The following is an 18340-nucleotide window of genomic DNA, read 5'->3' as shown; positions in this document are numbered from 1 at the left end:
ATAGCAACCATATTTATATGTCCCTACAACCAAAGATGTAGATATCAGGATCTGTATTTTTTATGTCCTATAGCCTAAAGTCAACGTGCAAATTGTCTTAAAGAAAGTGAGTTGTTATTTCCAGTGTTAATGCAGTGTGACAGTAAATGCATTCTGCTGTCCAGTTTCCAACGGAGTTACACAATCATACCTGGTGTGCCTCCTTGAAAACCCTTTTGTTTTAAAGTTCCATAAAGAAAGAAAATGATAAACTGATTACATATTATAAATATATTTTATTATATTCTACTATGTAAAAGTGTACATCATATTATATGAAAAAACTGAATCTTATGGATATTTATGTAAATAAATATTTAAATAGATAAATAAGCATAGGCAAGGTCATCTGTAAGCAACTATTTCTTGTAGAGTTGACATGTCCTAAAAACACTTGGCAAATTGACTGTGTTCATGTCTTTGCAACCACAGAAATGAGAGTCTCTGAGATGGCAGGACTCCGGAATGTGTGATGTTATTAGTCAGAGGGAATCATTTCCATGTTGAAACGGGTCTCACTTGCCACTCCTTAGTCTCTTATGCAAGGCTATTGATACATACAAGGGTTTCATGATCTCTGCTCGGACCATCTCCCAGGCACAAGGACTGTATTGCTTCTCTTGCAGATAGAGGGAGATTCTCTGGAAGTAGTTCCTCAGGATGGAGTCCCGATTCACCAGGGGCAATTCTTGCACCCCTGCCTCCTGCAGGGGACAGGCTTCCAGGCGGCGCAACTGCTCAGAAAGTCCCGAGCACAATTCCTCCAGGAGGGTCATGTTCCAGGGAGTAGGTGAGGCCTCTGTGCAGAAGAGGTGGAAGGTCTTCTGGTTCGTCACATGGAGGACAGAGATGGCTTGAGCCTTGTGCAGCGCCTTGCCGTCAAACACCTCCTGGGGGAAGCCAAAGTCATTTGTGTATTTGTCACAGGAGCTAGCAGACAGTCTCTTCATTTGTCGCAGGAGCATCAAGGCCCTCCAGTGCAGCAGGCCATGGTCCTGATGCAGGTCACATCCCAGAGAGCCGAGCAACTGGCAGCTGAGCACCACCAGGGCCACTAAGAAGGAGCAGGGCAGGGCCATCGGGGATCCTGTAGGTGCTGTTGGCCTGGCTGGGGTGGGCTTGTCTGGGACCTGTGGCTCTAGATTCTCTGAACTTCTTGTCTTGTGCATGTGGCTTAAGTAGGGGACATAGGCGTTTTCAATTTCTGAACATTTCCCTTCCTTTCTACTTCTCTTTTTGCTTTCCTTTCTACACTTTCTTCTGGGGTTTAGAGCATCGGTTTCTCCACTGTTTCTTTTTCCTATTGCCGCCTCCTGTCACAGTATTTCGAATATTTATGTAATTGAACCTTCCAAAAAAACGTGGTAACACAGATCTAAATTCTATATTGTTATGTATTGATAGCTCTGCTTTATAGATTAAGAAAGACAGAGTCCATTTTAGTCTGTTTAATTCAGAATTAAGATGGATGAAAAATTTCAACTAAAAGCTATATTTTAAACCTAATTACTCTTTACTGGATATCTGAATATGATGAGTGACTTCTACATTTTTCTTACTTAAATGGAAATATGAAAGTACAATGCAAATTAAGTATTTCTAGAAAGACAATACTATCAGTGTCCCTAGATTCTGAGAATCATTTCAAATTGCTAATAGCCAATGAATTTTTCAAACATTTATTGGATATTTGTTTTTACTGTACTGTATTTTAGTATGGCCTCAATGAGAAAATGATTTTTAACTTCACCTGATGCTAGATACTCAACAATTTATTATAAATATTTTCTCTATTTAGTACCAGATAGAATTCCTGATTCCATGAATACATTTTGAAGAATTAAATGATTATGTAGAATCTATGTATATTTGATTTCCAAAGCCGGCATCAAAACAAGGCTCAAACACCAGCAACTTCGACAAAACAGCCCATGGCATGTTGAAGCCTTATTCCCAACCCTCAAACTACTTGTTACATTGTTGGAAGCAATTGGACAAGTGTTCCCTCTGGTGGGGGGATGCTGAAATGTGGGAGAGACCTTGAAGCTCCAGAGCAGGAAGGATGTGGAAAATCTCTGGACCTTATGCTCACTTTTACTAGGAACCTATCAGCTGTTTTTGTTAAAAAAAAAAAAAAAGAAGAAGAAGAAGAAGGAGGGTCGAAAGAAAAAAGAAATAAGGTATTTTTATTGAAGGTCATGGCTTTAACACTAGCAGAGTCCATTCATTCCAGGAAACATTTTAGTTGTTTGTGTTTCTTTGCTTGCTCTGGAGGAAAATCTCCCACCAGGGGACGGACTTCTACATACAACACGAGCCCGTGTGCACACCTGGTCACTGTCTAGCCCACCCTGCCCCCTCGCTGGCAGCCTCCCATGTAAAGAATGTGACGGGCCACAGAACAGCAGCCTCTTGCTCCTATCTCCTCTCTGCTCCTGCCACTGTGACATCACTGCAGTGGGGACATTCCCTCAGGTCAACAATAGTCACCAGGAGAAAAAAAAACAACAAGGCTTCTGCTAGGAGAGTTTTGAAAAAATCTGGAAATTTCAAACAACTTGAGTTCTTCTTTGTGGCTTGGTAATTGGAAGTAAAAGGGCCAGACAGAAACCACAAAGGAAAAGGAAGCAGCTGTGTGAATGGGCAGGAGAGGCTCCTGAGGAGGGAGTGGGGAGGGGAGCTCACAGGAGGTTTCTCCACTGGGGGAGAGGGAAACTCTGTGATTGGAGAGTGAAAGGATGGGATCTGGGGAAGCAGGGTGGAAGGGGACATGTGCTGTACCAGAACGTGTAGAGTATGCGGACAAAGGTACAGTGTATATGTATACATATTACATTATTGTGTATCTAATTACATTCAGTGGATAGTGTAAGGTTTGACAGGTGAGATACACATGACACCAGGGGAGGTAGACACAAGGCAAGATTTATTTAAGGCGCTCTCTGGTGAAGTTTCAGGGCTCAGGAGAAGGGGAGCCAGGAAAGTCCCGCCAGGAGGAAGTGTGCACCCTTATGCGAGGTTCTGCGACTCTGGAAAGAGGAGTCAGGGAAGTCGCCATGGGAGGGGGTCGAGTGGGTCTTTTATCTGGGTTAAGAGAGGGAATAGGTTCACAGCCATATAAGGTTTGGTATTCAGGGATTGGAATGTTGAGGGAGTCCTGATGTTCCGGTTTCTTGCATAGGTATCGGGTTACTTGTAGAGACATGACCTAGGTATACATCCTTATGGCAGGAGAGTCAAGGGTTAGGAAAGGGGGCCGGGGGGGTGGGGACTGGAAGATGGCGGCCCAGCGGTCATTTCTATTGTTTCTCATGCGTTCCCAGAGCCGCCAACCCTCCAGATAGGCCACCTGTTCCCAATGGGTATTTTTTTTTCCACAATGATATTTAGGAGGATTAGCCCTTTGCAGTCAGTTATAAGGAAAAGGCTAAGAGCCAATTAATTTTAGGGAAAACATAAGATAATAGTTCTCAGTCAGTGGAAGATGCTAGATGCTTTGAAATGTGCCATTTCATTATCACAACAGCTCTAGGAATATTTACACCCCACTTTACATTTGGGGAAACTGAGCTACAGAGCATTCAAGTGAGGTTTTCACGATCAAACAACCAGGTGAAAGCAGAATTCAGATGCAGGGCACAGTCCTGTAGCCCATGTCATAAATTCCTGCCTGAGGTTCCTCTTGGGAAATTCTGAATCTTCCCTTCTGCCACACTTCCTGCAGATCATTCTTTCCTGGTTGTGTCCCACCTGCACTGGCTTCCCCATCTCTGTGCCCCTGACAGGCTCCCCTACTCCTTCTCAGACTTAAATGTCAAAGGTACTCTGAAGCTTTAGGGCATCTTCTCATTTCACACTCACGTGAGACGGAAGGACTTTCAGCACCGTGCCTTGATTTCAAAATATGCAAGACACATTGCGATTTAATGTCTCCAGGATGTGCATTATTTGAGAGTCCAGACTCACCCCAGCATCTCCAGTGGGAAGTCTGCTGTTCCCTCTTCCTGACTTCCCTCCTTCAGGCTCCTGGTCACAGAGCCCCTTGGCATCTACCGTCTGAAGAGGTAGACTCTTGACTATTCTAGAGTGATTGCTTTCCCCCTCTCCCTGCTGGCAAAGCCAGCAGACTTCCCTCTATCTTCACAGGGGCAGCCCAGCAGAGATTCCGAAGGTACAAATCACAAACCTGTGGGCACCACTGACTAGGGAGGACTGGACATTGTAACTGCCCAGTGGAAGCACACAGAGCCTTGAGCCAGGTTTCTGTAACAGCTCGAGTTTCTATCACTGCCTGCTCCTGGCACATATGATTGTCTGCGTGCTCCTTTTTCTCCTGGTACAAGCGCTGAGACTGGCCCTGGGACCTCAGCTGTGAGTGGATCTAAGAAGAGTTGTTGTTTTCCGTCTTCTTGCAATTGGTGGTTGTTGGTTTTGTTCTTGTTGCTGCAGCTGTGACGTAAGGAAAAACGTTCCAACTGGTTCAGTGTTGATCCAGAAACCAGAGGATCCTGCAATAAGTGAACACATGAACAACTTCAGGCTAGCTCTGTCCTGTGGACGGAGGCCCTTAGGGACAGCCCTGTCACAGACACATTTTACCCACAATGCTGAGTAACTTAACTCAACATGTTGTATTGCTGAGGCAGAAAGAGGAGTCCTTAGAAAGATGGATCTCATGGGCATATGACTTAGTGCTGTAGGTCAAGAATACCATTTCCTGCTTTCCTGCTTTCTTCCTTTTTATCATTTCCCTTTCCTTATGTCTTCATTTGAATAAGAAGAGATGGTCACCATCGGTAATATGTCAGATCTAGAGTTCAGAATGACAATTCTCAAGGTTCTAGCCGGGCTCGAAAAAGGCATGGAAGATATTAGAGAAACCCTCTCGAGAGATATAAAAGCCCTTTCTGGAGAAATAAAAGAACTAAAATCTAACCAAGGTGAAATCAAAAAAGCTATTAATGAGGTGCAATCAAAAATGGAGGCTCTCACTGCTAGGATAAATGAGGCAGAAGAAAGAATTAGTGATATAGAAGACCAAATGACAGAGAATAAAGAAGCTGAGCAAAAGAGGGACAAACAGCTACTGGACCACGAGGGGAGAATTCGAGAGATAAGTGACACCATAAGACGAAACAACATTAGAATAATTGGGATTCCAGAAGAAGAAGAAAGTGAGAGGGGAGCAGAAGGTATACTGGAGAGAATTATTGGGGAGAATTTCCCCAATATGGCAAAGGGAAAGAGCATCAAAATTCAGGAGGTTCAGAGAATGCCCCTCAAAATCAATAAGAATAGGCCCACACCCCCGTCACCTAATAGTAAAATTTACAAGTCTCAATGACAAAGAGAAAATCCTGAAAGCAGCCCGGGAAAAGAAGTCTGTAACATACAATGGTAAAAATATTAGATTGGCAGCTGACTTATCCACAGAGACCTGGCAGGCCAGAAAGAGCTGGCATGATATTTTCAGAGCACTAAACGAGAAAAAACATGCAGCCAAGAATACTATATCCAGCTAGGCTATCATTGAAAATAGAAGGAGAGATTAAAAGCTTCCAGGACAAACAACAACTGAAAGAATTTGCAAATACCAAACCAGCTCTACAGGAAATCTTGAAAGGGGTCCTCTAAGCAAAGAGAGAGCCTACAAGTGGTAGATCAGAAAGGAACAGAGACCATATACAGTAACAGTCACCTTACAGGCAATACAATGGCACTAAATTCATATCTCTCAATAGTTACCCTGAATGTGAATGGGCTAAATGCCCCTGTCAAAAGACACAGGGTATCAGAATGGATAAAAAAAACAAAACCCATCTATATGTTGCCTCCAAGAAACACATTTTAAGCCCGAAGACACCTCCAGATTTAAAGTGAGGGGGTGGAAAAGAATTTACCATGCTAATGGACATCAGAAGAAAGCAGGAGTGGCAATCCTTATATCAGATCAATTAGATTTTAAGCCAAAGACTATAATAAGAGATGAGGAAGGACACTATATCATACTCAAAGGGTCTGTCCAACAAGAAGATTTAACAATTTTAAATATCTATGCCCCCAATGTGGGACGCAGCCAACTATATAAACCAGTTAATAACAAAATCAAAGAAACACATCAACAATAATACAATGATAGTAGGGGACTTTAACACTCCCCTCACTTAAATGGACAGGTCATCCAAGCAAAAGATCAGCAAGGATATAAAGGCCTTAAATGACACATTGGACCAGATGGACATCACAGATATATTCAGAATATTTCATCCCAAAGCAACAGAATACACATTCTTCTCTAGTGCACATGGAACATTCTCCAGAATAGATCACATCCTCGGTCCTAAATCAGGACTCAACCGGTATCAAAAGATTGGGATCATTCCCTGCATATTTTCAGACCACAATGCTCTAAAGCTAGAACTCAACCACAAAAGGAAGTTTGGAAAGAACCCAAATACATGGAGACTAAACAGTATCCTTCTAAAGAATGAATGGGTCAACCGGGAAATTAAAGAAGAATTGAAAAAAAATCATGGAAACAAATGATAATGAAAACACAACGGTTCAAAATCTGTGGGACACAACAAAGGGCAGTCCTGAGAGGAAAATATATAGCGGTACAAGCCTTTCTCAAGAAACAAGAAAGGTCTCAGGTACACAACCTAACCCTACACCTAAAGGAGCTGGAGAAAGAACAAGAAAGAAACCCTAAGCCCAGCAGGAGAAGAGAAATCATAAAGATCAGAGCAGAAATCAATGAAATAGAAAGCAAAAAAAACAATAGAACAAATCAACGAAACTAGGAGCTGGTTCTTTGAAAGAATTAATAAAATTGATAAACCCCTGGCCCGACTTATCAAAAAGAAAAGAGAAAGGACCCAAATAAATAAAATCATGAATGAAAGAGGAGAGATCACAACTAACACCAAAGAAATACAAACTATTATAAGAACATACTATGAGCAACTCTACGGCAATAAATTTGACAATCTGGAAGAAATGGATGCATTCCTAGAAACATATAAAAACTACCACAACTGAACCAGGAAGAAATAGAAAGCCTGAACAGACCCATAACCAGTAAGGAGATTGAAACAGTCATTAAAAATCTCCAAACAAACAAAAGCCCAGGGCCAGACGGCTTCCCGGGGGAATTCTACCAAACATTTAAAGAAGAACTAATTCCTATTCTCCTGAAACTGTTCCAAAAAATAGAAATGGAAGGAAAACTTCCAAACTCATTTTATGAAGCCAGCATCACCTTGATCCCAAAACCAGACAAGGATCCCACCAAAAAAGAGAGCTATAGACCGATATCCTTGATGAACACAGATGCGAAAATACTCAACAAAATACTAGCCAATAGGATTCAACAGTACATTAAAAAGATTATTCACCACGACCAAGTGGGATTTATTCCAGGGCTGCAAGGTTGGTTCAACATCCGCAAATCAGTCAATGTGATACAACACATCAATAAAAGTAAGAACAAGAACCATATGATACTCTCAATAGATGCTGAAAAAGCATTTGACAAAGTACAACATCCCTTCCTGATCAAAACTCTTCAAAGTGTAGGGATAGAGGGCACATACCTCAATATCATCAAAGCCATCTATGAAAAACCCACCGCAAATATCATTCTCAATGGAGAAAAACTGAAAGCTTTTCCGCTAAGGTCAGGAACACGGCAGGGATGTCCATTATCACCACTGCTATTCAACATCGTACTAGAGGTCCTAGCCTCAGCAATCAGACAACAAAAGGAAATTAAAGGCATCCAAATCGGCAAAGAAGAAGTCAAATTATCACTCTTCGCAGATGATATGATACTATATGTGGAAAACCCAAAAAAGACTCCACTCCAAAACTGCTAGAACTTATACAGGAATTCAGTAAAGTGTCAGGATATAAAATCAATGCACAGAAATCAGTTGCATTTCTCTACACCAACAGCAAGACAGAAGAAAGAGATATTAAGGAGTCAATCCCATTTACAATTGCATCCAAAACCATAAGATACCTAGGAATAAACCTAACCAAAGAGACACAGAATCTATACTCAGAAAACTATAAAGTACTCATGAAAGAAATTGAGGAAGACACAAAGAAATGGAAAAAAAAAACGTTCCATGCTCCTGGATTGGAAGAATAAATATTGTGAAAATGTCTATGCTACCTAAAGCAATCTACACATTTAATGCAAATTCTATCAAAGTACCATCCATCTTTTTCAAAGAAATGGAACAAATAATTCTAAAATTTATATGGAACCAGAAAAGACCTCGAATAGCCAAAGGGATATTGAAAAAGAAAGCCAACGTTGGTGGCATCACAATTCCGGACTTCAAGCTCTATTACAAAGCTGTCATCATCAAGACAGCATGGTACTGGCACAAAAACAGACACATAGATCAATGGAACAGAATAGAGAGCCCAGAAATAGACCCTCAAATCTATGGTCAACTAATCTTCGACAAAGCAGGAAAGAATGTCCAATGGAAAAAAGACAGCCTTTTCAATAAATGGTGCTGGGAAAATTGGACAGCCACATGCAGAAAAATGAAATTGGACCATTTCCTTACACCACACACAAAAATAGACTCAAAATGGATGAAGGACCTCAATGTACGAAAGGAATCCATCAAAATCCTTGAGAACACGGGCAGCAACCTCTTCGACCTCTGCCGCAGCAACATCTTCCTAGGAACAACGCCAAAGGCAAGGGAAGCAAGGGAAAAAAATGAACTACTGGGATTTCATCAAGATCAAAAGCTTTTGCACAGCAAAGGAAACAGTTAACAAAATCAAAAGACAACTGACAGAATGGGAGAAGATATTTGCAAACGACATATCAGATAAAGGACTAGTGTCCAGAATCTATAAAGAACTTAGCAAACTCAACACCCAAAGAACAAATAATCCAATCAAGAAATGGGCAGAGGACATGAACAGACATTTCTGCAAAGAAGACATCCAGATGGCGAACAGACACATGAAAAAGTGCTCCATATCACTCGGCATCAGGGAAATACAAATCAAAACCACAATGCGATATCACCTCACACCAGTCAGAATGGCTAAAATCAACAAGTCAGGAAATGACAGATGCTGGCGAGGATGCGGAGAAAGGGGAACCCTCCTACACTGTTGGTGGGAATGCAAGCTGGTGCAGCCACTCTGGAAAACAGCATGGCGGTTCCTCAAAATGTTGAAAATAGAACTGCCCTATGACCCAGCAATTGCACTATTGGGTATTTACCCTAAAGATACAAATGTAGTGATCCAAAGGGGCACATGCACCCGAATGTTTATAGCAGCAATGTCCACAATAGCCAAACTATGGAAAGAACCTAGATGTCCATCAACAGATGAATGGATCAAGAAGATGTGGTATATATACACAATGGAATACTATGCAGCCATCAAAAGAAATGAAATCTTGCCATTTGCGACAACATGGATGGAACTAGAGCGTATCATGCTTAGCGAAATAAGTCAAGCAGAGAAAGACAACTATCATATGATCTCCCTGATATGAGGAAGTGGTGATACAACATGGAGGCTTAAGTGGGTAGAAGAAGAATAAATGAAACAAGATGGGATTGGGAGGGAGACAAACCATAAGTGACTCTTAATCTCACAAAACAAACTGAGGGTTGCCGGGGGCAGGGGGTTTGGGAGAAGGGGGTGGGATTATGGACATTGGGGAGGGTATGTGATTTGGTGAGTGCTGTGAAGTGTGTAAACCTGTTGATTCACAGACCTGTACCCCTGGGGATAAAAATATATGTTTATCAAAAATAAAAAATTAAAAAAAAAAAAAAAAAAAAAAAGAAGAGATGGTCACCGGATTTTGACTCAGACTCCTTTCCAGGCAGTCACTCTGTTTCTTCTGTCTCAGATGGAGATGGATTTGCTGGAAGCACATCTTCAATGCCAGGCCAGGCCCCTCAAACCCAGGGGAGACTCCCCCACTCCCGTCACAGGTACCACACAGGTATCCAGAGCTCTGGCTGCCCCTGGGGCACTGGGCGGCGTTTCCCCAGCAGGGTCGGGTTCAGGCTTCAAATGGCGGTGCCTGGTGAGGAAGAGGGTGAAAGCCAGCTGGAACATCTCGTGGGGGACATAGTTGGCCCGGGCCTCCTTGAACTGTCGGACACGCACCATGTCCCAGAGGAGCCGTCCCTGGGTCAGGGAAGGAACAGATGCTCCTTCTTGTGTCAGAAGCAACAGGTCCTCCTGTGAAGCTGCCCAGGGCCAGGAGGCAGCTCACAGCCCAGAGCTGAGATGCTGCCACAGGGATCCAGGAGGAGCCCAGCAGAGGGGATGGGCGCTGCACCTGAGGGCTTCTGGTGGCCTGGCGGACCAGTGGGGGCTGCCCTGGCCCCTCATTCATCTTCAGTTCTTTCTATTCATGAGTCTTCAATAGAACAGGGTAGTTTTCATTTGCAGAATGTTCCTGTACACTTTTCATGCCTTTTCGTTTTTCTTTGCTTTTCTTTAGATATGCTTTACATGACTTAGAAGACATTTGAAGACATCTCCCATTTCAATTATTAGTTCATTTTTTCATGGAAGTTTAATTAACCCAAAGAAGGTAAATCTCCCAATCTATGTTCTTTCTATGGTCACTAGCTTCTGTTCTGTTCCTCGCTTTTCCTCTGCCACCAGTATGGTTTCTGGTGAGTAATTCCATCAAAACAGCTGGTCCCCGTGGTCACAACCCTTCTACTTCCTGGCTTCATGGACCCTTTCCATGCATCCTTTGCTATGATGCAATTCCTTGAAACCTTTCTCGGCTTTGAAATAGACTTTTAATCAATATTCGCTTTTATGCTACTGCCTTATGGCCATTCCACCATTGTTTGCAGTGTAACTTTTTTCTTCCTTAACCAGGGGAGGATTGAGGCACCATTTCTCATTCTACACTATCTTCCCAGGCAACCGCTTCCTTCCCTGGGCTTTATGTGAATGGAATGGCTTCTAAATGGCAGGATCAAGGATCCCTTTTGTTTGTGTTGCTATGTGTTTTTTAAAGATTTTATTGATTTATATGACACACAGAGAGACAGCAAGCACAAGCACGGGAGTTTGAGAGGAAGAAGCAGACTCCCAGCTGAACAGGGAGCTCGACACAGGGCTTGATCCCAAGACCCCGGCATCATGACCTGAGCCTAAGGCAGACACTTAACCAACTGAGACACTCAGGTGCCCCCTGAACAATCCATTGCATAATGAATATTCGCACTTGGGTGTCTACCATGTGATGTGGAATGTATCTGGTGCTTTTTATTTTATTTCCTGACATGTCTGTTTCCTTTTCTACTTACAGAATTCCTATTTTCTTTTCTTCTCACTCTTCCCTTTAACATAACTGATATTAGTTCACTACAATTATTGTTCCATGGTTATTTTTTCTACAAAATCCAAGACACAGAGACAGCATTGGACTTGTGAAGTCTGCCTTTCCCGTGACGACAGCATGCAAAGTGACTTCCAGGAAGTCGACGCGATTACTTCTAATGTGAAAACGAAATCACGAGTGAGAGAGTGGTACAATCCGTGCTTTCATCAGGTGTAATCAGACTTGTTTCCTGCTTCAATAAGAAAAAAATGCAAGAAGTTTTCTATAGAAACAATTAATCAACAGAAAATAAAGAATTTAATATATGTAAAACATACACGATTCTCTTAACCACAAAGGGTAGGTAAACTAATATAATACAATAAAAAATAACTTAAATCTTATAGTGAAATCAATAAATAGATAAATAGGAAGATGAGCATGGTCATCTGAGGGCGACAGGTGTTTGTAACATTGACTTCAAGTTGCCTAATACTCTTGAATACATGTGACAGATTGATTCAGTTCATGTCATGATGACAGCAGAAATGAGAGTCTTTGACACTACAGGACACATGGGAGTGTGATAGTATTCTTCAGAGAGAATCATTTCCATCTTGAAAGGGGTGTCAATTTCTGCTCCACAATCTCTTATGCAAGGCTGTTGATGCATACAAGGGTTTCATGATCTCTGCTCGGACCATCTCCCAGGCACAAGGACTGTATTGCTTCTCTTGCAGATAGAGGGAGATTCTCTGGAAGTAGTTCCTCAGGATGGAGTCCCCGTTCACCAGGGGCATCTCTCCCACCCCGGCCTCCTGCAGGGGACAGGCTTCCAGGTGGCCCAGCTGCTCAGAAAGTCCCGAGCACAATTCCTCCAGGAGGGTCATGTTCCAGGGAGTAGGTGAGGCCTCTGTGCAGAAGAGGTAGAAGGTCTTCTGGTTCGTCAAATGGACGACAGAGATTACTTGAGCCTTCTGCAGCTGCTTGCCATCCAACGCCTCCTGGGGGAAGCCAAAGTCATTTGTGTAGTTGTCACAGGAGCTAGCAGACAGTCTCCTCATTTGTTGCAGAAGCATCAAGGCCCTCCAGTGCAGCAGGCCATGGTCCTGAGGCAGGTCACATCCCAGAGAGCCGAGGGAGTGGCAGCTGAGCACTACCAGGGCCACCAAGAAGGAGCAGAGCAGGGCCATCGGGGATCCTGCAGGTGCTGTTGGCCTGGCTGGGGTGGGCACGTCTGGGACCTGTGGCTATATGTTCTCTGAATATCTTCTCTTGTGCATGTGGCTTAAGTAGGGACATACGCATTTTTGATTTCTGAACGTTTCCCTTTCTTTCTGCTTCTCTTTTTGATTTCCTTTCTGCACTTTCTCCTTGGGTTTGCAAACGGTTTCCCAACTCCGTATACATGTTTTTCATGATTGCCCTTGCCCCCAGAGACTCCTTTGATGTTTTTAATTGAACTTCCAGGAAAGCTAATAGCATGGATACAGTATGTATACAGTTACGTTTTGTACTTATATCTGAGCCTGTACATACAAAAGAAAGTGTGAAGTTTACTCTTTTTATTCTTACCTATGCAGGGTTAAGAATGACTAACAATTTTAAGCTAAAAGTCAAATTTTAAAACATTGATGTGTAACGGTTTAACTAAATTTGATGAGACCCGCAATTTAAATTCACTTACATAATTTGTCATATATATAATACACATATGCAAATGAACAATTTCTACAAACATGTAATAATGAATTCAATGTATTTGAATATTTAAAATCATTCCAATTATTAACAGCAATTGATGAGTAAAATTTTTTAGTAGGGAATTATGTTTAGTGTACTGAGTTGTAATGTTGACCTACGTAAGAAAATAATCTTTGACCCCATCTGTGACTAGATAGGCATCAAGTTATTGTTAAAATATTTTTTCCTGTTTAGCGCTAGATATAATTACTGATGTGTTCACTATGGTTTATAGAAATATATCATAATCGTAACCTATTTATGTTTCAGTCTAAAACATGCACCACATGAAGCTCAGAAGACAGCCAATGGCAGCTCAAGAGTAAGCAAAGACCACCCATCCAAGCATGCCCTTGAGATTCAGGAGAGGTGGAGAGAAAGTCCTCCAATCACAGCAACGTGTCATCCCTATCTCTGTTGCACTCTCTGCAGACATTTCATGTTCCTTCCACAAATTCCTTGTCTATGCTTCTTGTGTGATACCCAAGAAATCCCAGTGAGCGAATAAAAATACTAAGGAAGAAGGTTTTGTTAGACTGCTCCAAGATTGAGCTTGGAGAGCCACAGACCATTATGATATTGAAGACTGGTTCACAGCCCTAAGAACTACCTGTTACACCCTTGGAAGCATTGTAAGAACTCTGGTGGGGGAATGTTGATTTAAGGGAACACTATGCAAATACAGAACCAGGGAACTGGGAAAAGTGTTGATATCTTATACTCAGTTTTGCTGTGAAACTCACTGCTCATTTAAAAAGTATGTTTTTCCAGGGACACCTGGATGGCTCAGTTGGTTAAGTTTATAACTCTCTTGGTTTGGGCTCAGGTCATGATCTCCCAGGTCGTGGGCTCAAGCCCGCCTAGAGCTCCACACTCAGCAGGGAGCCTGCTTGAGGATTCTCTCTGTCTGCCACTCTCCCCAAGACTATGCCCTTCTCGATCTCCCCAAAATAAATACATCTTTTTTAAAAAAAAAACGTATGTTTTCCAAAAATATATAAAAACTTACTGCATTAACAGGGTTAGTTCTTTCCAGGTAAAATTGGGTTTTTATTCCCCCCATTCTGGAGAAAAATCTGCAGGGACAGCCTGAGGCAGAGAACACAAGCCAGATCTCCAGACTTTATCACAGTCTTAGTCCACCTGGACAGGAGGTGGCACTCTTCCTCAGTAAGTAATTTGACAGGCCACAGAATGAAATTATCCTGCTTTCTATTTCAATTTAAGTATAGCAACTGTTGCATCATTGTAACAGGGAAATTCCCTCATAACCAGAAATAGTCACCACGAGGAAAAGAAGAGAACAAGGCCTCTTCTAGGAGTGTTCCCAAAAGGTCTAGAACTTTCACACAAAGTTGATTTCAGTTTGTGCTTTTGTACTTGGAAGTAAAAGTATCAGACAGAAACCATAAGAGAATTAATTCTTTTCTATTCTATACTCTATTTCCTAGTGACCACTTCCAATCCTGGGCTTTAATTTGATGGAACTGCTTATAAATGGCAGATTCAAATATCTGTTTGCACTCAGATGTCTACCAGTCAATTGTAGGAGTTATCTAATGCTTTGTTTTTATTTCTGTACATTCTGCTTCCAGAGTCTGCTGAGAGATTTCCATTTTTGCCTTTTCTGATTACACCATTTAACATAACATATTAAGTAAATGGGTTTATTGCTTAGAGTTTTTTTTAAAGACTTTATTATTTATTTGAAAGAGGGAGCACAAGCAGGGGGACCAACAGGCAAAGGGAGAGGTGGAATCCCTGCCGAGCAAGGGGTTGGATGCAGGACTCAATCCCAGCACTCTGGGATCATGATCCACATCAAAGGAAGAGCCTTAATCAGCTGAGCCACCAAGGAGTTTGGTTTTTCTACAAAACTTAACAATTCAGACCAAGGATTGGACTTGTTATATTCCCCTCTATCTGGACCACAACATGTACACTGGGTTGGAGAAAGTCTATTTTTACTTAAAATGTGAACAATGTAATAATGAGTGAGTTGTATAATTCATTTTTCATCAGATGATAATCAGAATTGATACCTCTTACTCAGAAACAGATACAATAGTTGTTCTATGGAAAAATGAATGAAAAACTAAAAAAAAAAAAGGAATATAGGGTTTTTTTTTCTTCTGCTAATCACAAAATGTTTTAGAGGGCTCAGCAAACAATATCACTGATTAGGGAGAGGCCTGATTATCACTTTCTCCTGTACTTGTGGATTGTGAAAGGAGGAAAAAGGCCTCTCCATTTCCGCTCTGACAACCTTCCCGGCACAGCAGCTATGTTTCTTCTCCTTCAAATAGAGATGAATGCTTTGGAAATCCTTCTGGACCACAATCCCCAAACACAGACAGACAGGGTTGTCTTCTTCCCTGGGCTTCCTGTGTCCCAGGCAGCGATGAAGGCTGGAGAGGAGGTCTTGGAGGGCGGCGTGGCTCCAGGCAGCTTGGCTATGGTCTGCGCTGAAGAGGTTGAAGACCTGCGGGAGAATCTAGTGGTGGAAAGAGGTGCTTTGTGTCTTCTGGATTTGGGTGATGGTCCATCTTTCCCAAGGAACTCTGAGGTAAGTTCTGTCCTTCAGGCACGTGTGAGAGGGGACAATTTTCAGCTATCTCATAGTATGAGGATGTTGTGCACTCTAGGCTGGGCTATGGATGCCCAGCGAGGGAGCAGGCAGGGGTGCAGCAGAGCTGGGCTCCTGCGACTAGCCGAATGAGGTTGGCCATGAAAGAGGTCAGTGATTCTCTAGGAAGCACATGGGTGTCATTTTCCTCAGCTGTTAGTGATCCAGGGCTGACTTGGCTGGCAGGCACCACTTCCCTGCGGCTTTCATAGTCCACACAAACCCAACCTTTCCACCACCTTCCTCACTGAGTAGCGTCTGTGGGGCACTTTCACTGGGGACATTTTCAGCCAGGGGTGCGTCCTGCACCTTGCAGTTGCTGGGCACGATCCTGAGACTTGCTTTCACGCGGAAACTGCAGCCAGACCATTGTCAGCAAGAATCAGTTTCCTGAAGGGAATTGAGACTTGGAGCGAAAGCGTGTTCAGTGGCCTTTCCAGCTTTGAGGTCATGTGTGCGCCTGATGCCATGGGCTCAACCGGCTCAGTGTAGGGAGGAGGGCACACAATGGAAAGCTGGGAGGAAGGGAAGATGGAACAATGGGGGTGCAGGGTGATGGAATAAAGGGATGATGAGGTGATAGCAGATGTGGTGATGGGGCAGTGGGGCTTGGGGAAGATAGGATGATGGGACGATGGGACATTGGGGTGACAAGGTGATAGCGCCAGGGATGATGAGGAGACTTGAGGATGGGACATCTGGAAGATGGGTAGATGGGGTGACAGGTCGAGGGGGGTGAATGGACAAAGATAATGGGAATTTGGAACAATGGGGTGTTTTGGGGACTGGGTGACGAGATGTTGAGACAAGGGGATCAATGACATGATGGGGTGGTGGGATGATGGGGTAATGTAGTGACAACATAACGGAGGATGGGGCTACAGGGAGAAAGCACACGGGGACAGGGCCGTGGGGCAATGAGAGATGAGGTGATGATGGTCGACAGCATGATGTGGTAACAGGGCAATGAGAGAGCAGTTAGCAGGACTCAGCCTGGACTGCAGTGAAGACACAGTGGACAGAGCCAGCCACCATCCAGTCTCCTGTATGTCATCGCTAGAAGTCATGCATCCACATGGCCCTCCCTTGACTTCAAGGCCAATTTGCTGGTTGGATAGTGGGGCAACCAGTGCAACAAGATTGCAGACTTCAAAGAAGGAACCTGGAGACTCTGACAGCATCCCAGTCAACTTTGTCCATGTGACATATTTGACAGCACATATTAAATGAAAGTGTTGAACCTAAAATATCAAAATTTCTCATTTTAAAAATATTCAAGCTTGGGGCACCTGGGTGGCTCAGTGGGTTAAAACCTCTGCCTTCAGCTCAGGTCATGATCCCAGGGTCCTGGGATCAAGCCCATGTCAGGCTCTCTGCTCAGCAGGAAGCCTGCTTCCCTTACTCTCTCTGCCTGCCTCCCTGTCTACTTGTAATCTCTGTCAAATAAATAAATAAAAATCTTTTAAAAATATATTCAAGCTCATAATATTGAGACAATTTTTTCAATGGGGTTGAAGCTTTCTTTTATTTACATCAAAACAATGGACTATAAATTGTCTTTTCTACCATTGATGGAAACAAACTCAACAATCTGTAGATTACCTCTTTGCTTTTCACTGAAAGATCTGTATGTTTGACAATATCTTGGGTCTCCATGACTATCTTGATATGTTCTTTTAACTTTTGGGAATTGAAATATCTTTCCTATGACCTCATCTTGACAATATTGTTAGCAAGAAAAGTGTTGTGCACAAGCATCAAGGACATTTAGTAGGTCAGATCATCTGCACCTGTCCTGCAAACACCACATCTGTCCCCCAATGTGTCATTGTTCCTGTGTTCTTTCCACTGCACCAGCCACTCTGCCACAAACTCTCTTATGCTTAACCTTTAAATGTTGAGGCTCTGCATAACCCCATTTAGGTCTTCTTCTCATTGTCCCCTCTACATAGAAGTGACCACATCCACTCCCTTGTGCTCATTTCCAGATGCAGTAAGGAATTTCACATAGGAGGCTAGGTCCAAGATGGTGGAGGTGTACGAGACCTAAATTTCATCCGATCCCAGGAATTCAGCTAGATAGCTATCAAACCATTCTGAACACCTAAACCTCAACTGGAGAGAGAAGATAGGAATAGCAAAAACTCTGTGAACAGAAAAACTGCCACTTCTTGGAAGATAGGATGTATGCAGAAGTGAATCTGAGGCAATATATGGGAAGACAGACTGCAGGGGGAGGGAGCCTCCATCAGTCCACTACCACAAGTGGTAGAGCAGAGGACCACAAAATTGGAAGATTTGGGGCACCTGGGTGGTTCACTTGGTGAAGCGTCTGCCTTTCGCCAGGGTCATGGTCTCAGGATCCTGGGATCAAGCTCCACATTGGGCTCCCTGCTTGGTGGGGAACCTGCTTCTCCCTCTCCCTCTATAGATCCCCCTGCTTGTGCTCTCTCTCTCTCTCTCACACACACACACACATACCCTTTCTCTCAAGTAAATAAAATTAAATTAAAATTTAAGAAAAAAACAAAAATAAGAACAAAATTGAAACTTTTAGAAGTCTGTTCTAGTGAAGGGCACTCTCT

At 42.9% G+C, this 18340-nt stretch overlaps 2 protein-coding genes and 1 long non-coding RNA gene across 3 annotated transcripts in view; 1 reads left to right on the top strand and 2 right to left on the bottom strand.

The window, feature by feature from the left end:
- Positions 1–15250, top strand: part of LOC101675542 — a 28015-nt gene extending 12765 nt beyond the window's left edge. Inside the window, exons 4-6 of the long non-coding RNA XR_006606659.1 lie at positions 9944–10039; positions 10547–11746; positions 13400–15250. This is a non-coding gene — a long non-coding RNA (uncharacterized LOC101675542). The remainder of the gene's footprint in view (positions 1–9943; positions 10040–10546; positions 11747–13399) is intronic.
- Positions 384–1128, bottom strand: LOC101684645 (interferon alpha-1/2-like). The gene has a single exon (XM_004761836.3). It carries the CDS (start codon positions 1116–1118, stop codon positions 555–557), a length of 564 nt encoding a protein of 187 aa, XP_004761893.1. The 5' UTR covers positions 1119–1128; the 3' UTR covers positions 384–554.
- LOC101675243 (interferon alpha-1/2-like) lies at positions 12016–12618 on the bottom strand. Its single transcript, XM_045079672.1, has one exon. The coding sequence runs from the start codon at positions 12577–12579 to the stop codon at positions 12016–12018; it is 564 nt and encodes a 187-aa protein (XP_044935607.1). The 5' UTR covers positions 12580–12618.
- Positions 15251–18340: the final 3090 nt, after the last annotated feature.

The sequence above is a fragment of the Mustela putorius genome, unplaced genomic scaffold (genome assembly GCF_011764305.1).
Source record: "Mustela putorius furo isolate JIRA1106 unplaced genomic scaffold, ASM1176430v1.1 tig00000421_pilon_pilon_pilon, whole genome shotgun sequence".
Lineage (NCBI taxonomy): Eukaryota > Metazoa > Chordata > Mammalia > Carnivora > Mustelidae > Mustela > Mustela putorius.
This window is presented reverse-complemented; position numbering and strand designations above follow the sequence as displayed.

Excerpts from the sequence above, each read along its gene's own strand:
- LOC101684645 (XM_004761836.3), bottom strand. The coding sequence starts at position 1,118 with ATGGCCCTGCCCTGCTCCTTCTTAGTGGCCCTGGTGGTGCTCAGCTGC.
- LOC101675243 (XM_045079672.1), bottom strand. The coding sequence starts at position 12,579 with ATGGCCCTGCTCTGCTCCTTCTTGGTGGCCCTGGTAGTGCTCAGCTGC.